This window comes from Pelmatolapia mariae, linkage group LG7, assembly GCF_036321145.2.
Source record: "Pelmatolapia mariae isolate MD_Pm_ZW linkage group LG7, Pm_UMD_F_2, whole genome shotgun sequence".
Classification (NCBI taxonomy): Eukaryota; Metazoa; Chordata; class Actinopteri; order Cichliformes; family Cichlidae; genus Pelmatolapia; species Pelmatolapia mariae.
The window spans coordinates 35,439,239-35,447,702 of record NC_086233.1 but is presented as its reverse complement, the minus strand read 5'-3'; the positions used below and the strand labels follow the sequence as shown (position 1 = coordinate 35,447,702).

General features: G+C 36.5%; 2 protein-coding genes across 3 annotated transcripts in view; both read left to right on the top strand.

Annotated features, from left to right (window-relative positions):
• The window catches only part of LOC134632214 (growth hormone receptor-like), a 33,927-nt gene extending 33,087 nt beyond the window's left edge, over positions 1 to 840 (top strand). For both annotated transcript variants that reach the window (XM_063480866.1, XM_063480867.1), the window contains exon 9: positions 1 to 840. This exon is cut by the window's left edge and continues 946 nt beyond it. The gene's annotated coding sequence lies outside the window, so the exon portion shown is untranslated.
• A 601-nt stretch (positions 841 to 1,441) lies between these two features.
• LOC134632213 (coiled-coil domain-containing protein 152-like) lies at positions 1,442 to 8,464 on the top strand. The gene is made up of 8 exons (XM_063480865.1): positions 1,442 to 1,504; positions 1,780 to 1,885; positions 2,323 to 2,391; positions 3,223 to 3,287; positions 5,065 to 5,200; positions 5,958 to 6,085; positions 6,337 to 6,444; positions 7,876 to 8,464. The coding sequence occupies exons 1-8, from the start codon at positions 1,442 to 1,444 to the stop codon at positions 8,002 to 8,004; spliced, it is 804 nt and encodes a 267-aa protein (XP_063336935.1). The 3' UTR covers positions 8,005 to 8,464.

Below are 8,464 nucleotides of genomic sequence, written 5' to 3'. Positions count from 1 at the left end.
TCTGATTGTGGGAAAGGGAAGCATTAAAAGGGAAAGCTCGAGCCAAAAACTGCTGCAGTCGAAAACCAGCTCTGCAACAACTTAACTAACGACCTTTGTTAAAGCCGTATTAACCAGTTTTTGACCACTAGGAGTCAGAATATCCCCTGAATAAAATCAAAAGTAAATATTGATTGCTTATGAAGTGCACCATCCAGTATACATTTATTTATTTTATTTGCATTTATAAGATTTAGTAAAAATTTTGATTTCCTTTCATCCCTGGTGGTCCTATTTGTTAAAATCTTTGCTAATGTTTTGTCATTTGGTGCTGTAAGCCAAACAAGGACAAAAGTGGATTGCAGGTGTACAATTCCCTGCAATATTTTTACAACGAGCAACACCTTCTATGCTACAGATTCACATTTTAATCAGTATTAATATTAAAGGCACCATGTCCTTGTGCATATTGTATATATGAAAAGACAATATTTGAAAAGAAACAAATAAATAACCTTGTTTTTGCTTTTTTTTTTTTTTTTGAATGACATTTTTTTTATCTGTCAGATCAACTTTGCCTCAATGCAAACTCAATGCATTCAGTTCTGTGCTTTTCAAAATGCTCAGTGTATGTCAACATATTGATTCCTAAAAAAGAATAATAAAGCATGATTTGTGTGTGACAGGATAAACAGGAGCTCAATGTAAGATGCTAGTTTAATTTTAATATTATCACATATTGTGTTCTTAAAAACTGTGAAAAGTTTTGAGAGCTAAAGCCGAAACGATATGAACGGAAATTATTTTGCTCAGTGAGTATTTGTGTTTATAGTGCATTGATTCTTTTGTTTTTGTTATTTCAGGTTGGCTTATATGCATTTGATACAAAGTAAAAGCTGAAGGTATATGAACAGTGTTAATTTGTATGGTTATTGCAATAGTCTAAAAATATTGTCAAATAAATGAAATAAAAAATCTGATTTTGACTTTGTGTCTTAATAAACTAAAATGCCTTTTGTTTTTCTGCGTTATTTATGTAAAAACCAGTGACTCTACAGCCATTGGTAAAAACCCACAACCTACTAAGTATCTTGATTTTTGGGTTACTTCTGAGTAAGTCAAAATTGTAAAATATCAACAAAATTCTAAATTGGGGACAAGTCATAATATATTTATTTTTAATTATAATAATAAAAAAAATATAACATGGTAACAACTGTCACCATATACAGTTTTTTTTCACTTAAAGGTAATAATTTATGTGAAATTTATATAAACTGCAAATATTTTTTTTTTAAAACTAAATATTAAATCATCTTAACACTGCAGAGAAACGGCTTCACTGCTAGTAAGCTAGCTGTATGCCCAAACGAGCTGGGGTCTTTGTTAGCGTCATGTTAAGATCACTTATGAGGAAGATAATAAAGAAAATACTATACTGACTTGCTCTCGGGCTTAAAATATGACAAAGTTAAACTGCGTTAATCTTGAGAAATTTCTGGAGGAGTTTTGTCAACTAGAACAGGTAAAGTAATTTACATTGCCCTATTAGCCAGCTAACTTGCTAATAGGCTAACTTCATCTGCTATCCGCTATATTTCTCATTTTTTTTATTTTTTGCCTCTTTGTTAGACTAAGAGTTTATCTATGAACTTTTACAGGAAGGCTTTTATACATATGTAATAAATGTGGATTTTACTTTATAATAAACTTGAGACTGTTTGTGTTTTATTATATATGTGTATATATGTGTCTTTATGGAATAAAGTATTTTCTCTGGCCTTTACCTTTATTAAACAGAACATAACTGAAGGTAATGGCAGAAACGGCATGTTGGAGATCATGTTGGAGGATGCTAATAGACTGGTGAAGTTTTACCAGACAAAGGAGAAGAGCCTAATTGAGGGTGAGTGTTAAAACTCAAAACCTATCATTCAGTTTAATAACATCTCCCTCTGCTGGTGGTTTTGCATTCATTGGGCCCTACTGGATTAGTGATGTATGATTCATACGTAAAAATAATCGTTATTCAGCTTATACTGGCCTTGGTGAAGGCCCTCGGTTCATCCTCTTTATGAAGTGAGATGTTATAACTTGTTGATCTCATTATTTGACATTTTAGCCACATTTCATATCAGCATCCAGCATTGTAACTGCACATATGTCATAGAAAAATACCATCTGGCCGATATTAATAACAAGCCGGATTTGGTAACGATTCACTTTACAGAAGGAAAACATTTTAAATATTTGGGGATTTTTTCTGTAAATTATTAAATTCATTTCTGTTTTATATATGTATTTGGAGCATGAAAGTAGGCTTTGTTTCTGAGCCTCTTTCAGAAAAAGATAGCCTTCTTCTCACAGTGAACAAACTGCAGCAGACTCTGCAGGAGCAGTGCAACCTCAGAGGTATCTCTAATAACATATCAAACACACATACACATATATACAGCAAAAAAAAAGTACCCTATGTCAGCTCTAAAGTTTTACATATCAGGACATAATAATATAATAGTTCTTAGCAGGTCTTAAAACGAGTTATATACATGTGACATATTAATGACATATTATATTGTGTTGTTATTTATTTAAGAACTAAACCAGAATGCAGAAACGTTGTGTTAAAGACTAAGTGCATCCTGTGCAGTTTGTAGAACAACCTTTAGTAGCAAGAACTTGAAGTAATTGTTTTCTTCTAGGATCACTGCCTTGTTTCAATATCCAGTTTTGGATAAACTTTAGCTGTCGCAGAGATGGCTGCACATTTGGTCCTGTATGCTGGAGAGGAAGCCCAAACCATCAACCCTCCACCACTGTACTTAAAGTGGGTATGAGGTGTTTGTATTGAGATGCTGTGTTTAGTTCTCTCCAAATGTGGCACTGCGCATCATGGCCAGACATCTTCACTTTGGTCTTGTCTGTCCAAAAAGAGTGGTCCAGAAATCATGTGGGTTGTTCCGGTAACCCTTCCAAACAAGCCATACTCATTCAGTCTTTTTCTGATTGTATGTCACGAACTTTAACATTTGAAATGTGAAAATAAGGCTTATCTGGGTTGTTTGCAGTTTCTCTGAGCATTACATGGTCTGATTTGTGGGGAAATTTGCTGCGATGTGCACTAAATAAGGACTAAATAATTTTTATTATGTCTTGATATGTAAAACCTTTATATTTTTATATATTTTTGATAGGGTGATAATCAACTGGAAATGACTCCATATCATCTTTTTCATGTTTCAGTGGAGAATGAGAGACTCAAGATTGACATGGCAGATCTGAAACAGCAGAATGAGAGAACAGCAGAGGTACGAACAGAAGCAGGAGCAAGCAACAGGTGTTTCCTGTAATCAGTCTGGCTCCTTAGACCTAAACTTTTAGGCTACAAAGCAAAACTAAAGGGTTTATCAGGTACATAGAGTGTTTCTACCTAGTTAAATCTCCATAATAACATATGCTGAACACATATCCAGAGTAGGTTTTCAGGTTATGTTCAGAGTTTGGTTTAAAGACCATTGTAAGTTGACACTTTTTGTTCGCCACAGATGGTCTTACCACCAATATGCTCTCTGTGTTTGATTTTTCTTTTCACAGTTTTGAAAATACAAATTTAACAAGAGCAGATCATGTCTTGTTGGGTCGAATCTTTCTTTATCTTGTTTATGTGGTGGTGCTCATGTGTTTCATACGCAGTCTAGGCTCAGTACTTTCAATACTTTATATAAATTTGGTGGTGCTAGAAACACGAAGACTGACATCAGTGACGTCCGAGCACCTCAGCATACAGGACTGAGCACCTGTTCAGCTGTTTATGATGAGTAAAGGAACTTAAACTAATGAACATCTATCATAGAAATGATACAAAGCTTTTCCTAGAGTTGGTCAAGTGAGAAACACAGAATTATACCTGCACATTTTACTTTCTCCTTTGGTTTTTTTGATCATGTAATGTGGCAGTTTTGTTCAGTCTTGCTGTTGGATGTAGTTGATGCTGCCTCTATGCAAGACACCTTGAGGCAGGAAGGGTGCTTTTTCCTGGATTATATCCAGTATAGATGTTACAATATGATGTTAACATGTTTGGCTGTCAGTCTGTTGTGTTTGGCTAAGCAGAAGTTTGCGGCGGTGTTGTATCCGTTGGGATTGCACCATGTTATCTAAAAGTCATAAATCAATTTCTCTTTTTTTTCATGAACAGCAATGCAAATTGCATCCAGCAGGGTGCCAGAAATTTGCAATAGGGCGTTCGGCAGCTGATGCTGAAAATACATAAATGTGTTTTCACCGAGGCTTTGGGTTTGTTTCAGATTTAAACATTGCTTTTGTACAAGTGTTTTAATAATGACTTTTCTTAGAGCCAAGTAGTGTAAAGAAATTTCCCATTTAGTGCAACATAATGCTTCAGGTTTGCAGTAAAGTCTTGTGCTGTTGTAGCTAATAGCAGACAGGTTAGAGAACTGATCAGTCTATTTTGTCACAGATAATATTTAATAAATAAGTTACTTTATTACTTCTTAATGCATAGCCTATGATGTCAAAAATATCATGATTAAAGTTTAAGAGCTGTAAAGTGAAGCTGTCACTGAGAGTGCACAGAGGGGTAAAATATAATAATAATAATCAAATTGTACAAGATTAGGAGTTTTCTTTCTGCATTATTTGGATCACTAGTGTTTCATTTTGCTGCAAAAACTTTTAAAATATTCTCTACATCTCTTCGGAGCCACGGGTTTTCTTTGCCTTCAACAACAGCATTTATTGATGCTGTTGTTAGAGGCAAAGAAAGCCACACATGCTTCGTAGTGCACTCTCTTGCCAAGAATGAAACAAGTGAAGCTATGCTTGGATTTACCCACATTTATAACTTTAATGATTAATTGTAATAATAATAAATCATGATAAGTGTGTCAATGTTATCTAAATACAAAAATATGCCTACAAGTGACAGAGCTGTCGATCAAACTCAGTTTCTATACGTTGAGAGGAAATCTTTAGAAGTGAAAACATCTGAGGGGTATGAGCCTGTCGGAGCCTGTGCTAAAACTTTGCTCAGCAGTAATTTCAGCCTTTGTATGTTGTTATCAGGTTGGAAAGGCTGAAGTTCAGCGGCTGGTCAGAGAAATGAGAGCAGAAGAAGGGAGACACAAGAGGGCGCTAGAGGATCTAAGACAGCAGTGTGGCAGGGAGGCGGAGAATGCCCACAGGGAGTATTTTAGTCAGTGTAAGGCCTCACAGAGTGCTCAGTGCACTGAGACACTGGTTCATTTCCAATGAACCCATTGCACCCTGACATGCTCCAACAAATGTACGAGTACAGGTAGGATGGAAGAGCTCCAAACACTGTCTGATAAATGGGATACCTAAATCACATTGGCTGCAGACACACCAACACAAAAAAAGCATTGTCAGCTTTAAAATCCTTTCATAGTTTATCTTTTTATGATGTGCATTTAGACATTTCAGTGCACCTTTAATAAAGTCTGCAGAGGGTTTGCTTCTCCCTCTTATTTAGCTACATACTTGCTACTCTGATCAGGAAGCTCTGCAGAAACTGTTAAAGACATCAAACTACTTACAGTTTGCTCAGATTTGCAGGAAATCTTTAGTTTTGTTGATTCTAAAAAATGTTTTTGTGAACACGTGGACTTGCTTTGTTGATTGATTGCTTTTTATGGTTGTAGACAGAGTGAGACAAAGCATCAAGCAAATTATCTCACAATTTGACAGCCTTGAGCTCTTATATGCATAATGGGAGCACACTCCACTGAGTGAATGAGGGGGTTGTAAGACTCAGAATAAGTGAGAGTGGTGATGTTATACAATGTTTCGGGGAATACTGACACATTATTTATATAATTTATGGTCCCTGAGTCCTATTGCACAACATGGACAGCTAACAAGAGATCTGTTGAAGTTTCCTTACCTCAGTTTTTTACTGACAAAATCAGAGAAATCTGCCTGTGGTTTGTTTTATTCAGTGGAGGCTAAAGATGCTGAATGTAAGAAGCTGCTGGAGAAAAAGGATCTAGATCTAGAGGACATGAAGAAGAGACTAAAACATCAGGAAAAGGAGAGTCAGAACGGGCTACTGAAGTTACAGATGGAGGTAAAATAACATAATTGAAATTGTAACTTAATTTGATTAACATAGATCTACATAAATATCTGTCATTGCTTTTAATATATTTATGATGTTTAATAATCAGGTTTAAATTTTGTGTGATTTTAATGAATAATATTAAGAACACAGGCAGGAGCAGGAGTCTAAATCTTTGAAATCAGAATGAACTCTGCTTTGGTTTTGAGTGTCTAGTTTCAGTTTCAAGCTCATTGTTTTGCTCTGTGTGTTTTTGGCAGTTTGGTGCAAAGTTAGCCAGAGTTCAGAGTTCAGCTCAGTGGAGCCAACAGCAGCAGCAGCAGCAGCAGCAACATGGCCCCGGCCTTCCTCAGAGTGTCTTTAAAAGGGTAAGCAGCCCACACAGAACCTGTTACACCCCCTTGTTTGAACTGTTGTCAGTCTGTAACTGAGCGTCTTGGTGTAATTTACTGTATTCCAAAAGCACAGGTGAGTAAACACCATGTGTGTAACTGTTACTGATGTACTGATGTATCCTTCTCATAGAAGCTACAACTGAGAGTAGAGCAAAGTCCATTAAGTCTTAACTAGAAATCTTATCTTGTTAGTCTACACGTTTTAAGTCATCAGGCTACTTCCCGGTATGCTGTGTCAGCTTTATCAGCCTTAGTAATGCTTTAACAGACATAATTTCCCACTTAAATGGTAGGCTGACTGCCTGTATACGTTGCTTTTCTAGTCTTATTTCACCACTCAGCTTTCAACATGGGCATGTCTTTACCCCAAAAGTGTCAGATGGATCATTTTTGAAGCATAAATTAAACTCCAAGAAGTGAAATGGCAACTTTAGGCTCATTGCTATAAATGAAATGCACCACAGTTAATCTTGATGCTGACTGTCACAGACACCTCCTTCAGGTTAACACTAGCTGTCCACTTTATACCTTGCTCATACCAGTTTGGTATGAGCAATACTCATCACACCAGGCATTTTTCCAATCTTCCATTGCTCAATTTTGGGGAGCCCCTGTGAACTGTAGCCACAGGTTCCTGTTCTTAGATGGCAGCGGTGTCACCTTGTGTCACCGTCCTCCATCTACATTCAGAGATGCGCTTCTGCATACCTTGGTTAAATACAGAAAATGCACACTAGATATAACCATCGAATATTCAAATTCACTTAAATGACCTTTCTGAGTCATTCTGGTGCTTGGTTTGAACTTAAGGAAGTTATCTTGACTGTGCGTACATTGCTAAAATGCACTGAGGTGCTCCCATGTGCTTGGCACGTTAGATATGTGCAATAACCAGTAGATGTACTCAGTAAACTAGTCAGTGAGTGTACTTAGCCACTTAGCAAAAACCTTCCTTCAAGTGGGGTAGTTGGTTGCTCACTTTATATTACAGAAAAAAATGTCTAATGCTTGGGTTATTTTTTGGTATCTCATAAATCCCAGACAGGGTTTTGTGTGTTTTGTTGAAAATTGCTAACCAAAATTTTCATTATTATGATTTCAAAATGTATTTAATTAGGGGGGAAAAAACCCTTCAGTTATGTGTTTTCTTACATTTTGGGCTTTAAATGATTGAATAAGAAAATAATTTCAAAAGGCATGAAATCATAAACAGAAATGAAAATATCCATCAGCTTCAGCAGCCACTCAGTGCAAAGCACATGGCAGACTAGATTTTTCATCTAAACTCGTTTACCTGGCATTAATCTGAAGAATAGAAGCTGGTATTTACAGGGAGTGTTTTATAGGTCAGCAGTGATTTTGTGTTTTCAGAAGTGTGTTGTATGTCTTTTATGTTTTTCTCAGAAGCTGCAGTTTTTCCAGGAGGAAAAGAACAAAGAGATTTTTGCTCTGCGTCAGAGAATCAAAGAGCTGGAAGAGAATCAGCGTGCCAGCAGCATCCTGGACAGCCGTCCAAAGAGAAGAAAGATTTAATTTGTTTAGAGGCTAACGAGCTGCTGACCTGCCAGTGGACGTGCATGATTCCCATAGAGCATTCTGAAATTTCCAATCTTACATATTTAACAGGACATTTACTTGGTGCTTGTGCAGTGTGACTAGATTTGATTGCAGATTCAGTGCTCTTCTTGCAGGTGACCAGTGTGAAGAAAGTACAAACACATGCTGTATTCCTGTCTAAGGATTTAATCCAATTAGACGCCTACAGGGAAGGATGGAGGGAGAGAGGAAGTGTAGATGGAGTAGTGCGATTGTGAATGAATTGGCTGAAAGGGCAGTCTGATTCAAGGATGTAAATCTGTTTATCTGTTTTCATTCAAAGAAATCATTAATAGTACTTATTCCCCTTTTTTTCAAGGTTCATGTAATTCACACTGAGTTCTCTTTGTGTTCATATAGATGCAGTCAATCAGACATTTTCTCTGTGGTTTATTGT

Excerpts from the sequence above, each read along its gene's own strand:
- LOC134632213 (XM_063480865.1), top strand. The coding sequence starts at position 1,442 with ATGACAAAGTTAAACTGCGTTAATCTTGAGAAATTTCTGGAGGAGTTT. Across the intron at positions 5,201-5,957 it reads CAGGGAGTATTTTAGTCAGT|TGGAGGCTAAAGATGCTGAA; the intron begins GTAAGGCCTCAC and ends TGTTTTATTCAG. Across the intron at positions 6,086-6,336 it reads TACTGAAGTTACAGATGGAG|TTTGGTGCAAAGTTAGCCAG; the intron begins GTAAAATAACAT and ends TGTTTTTGGCAG.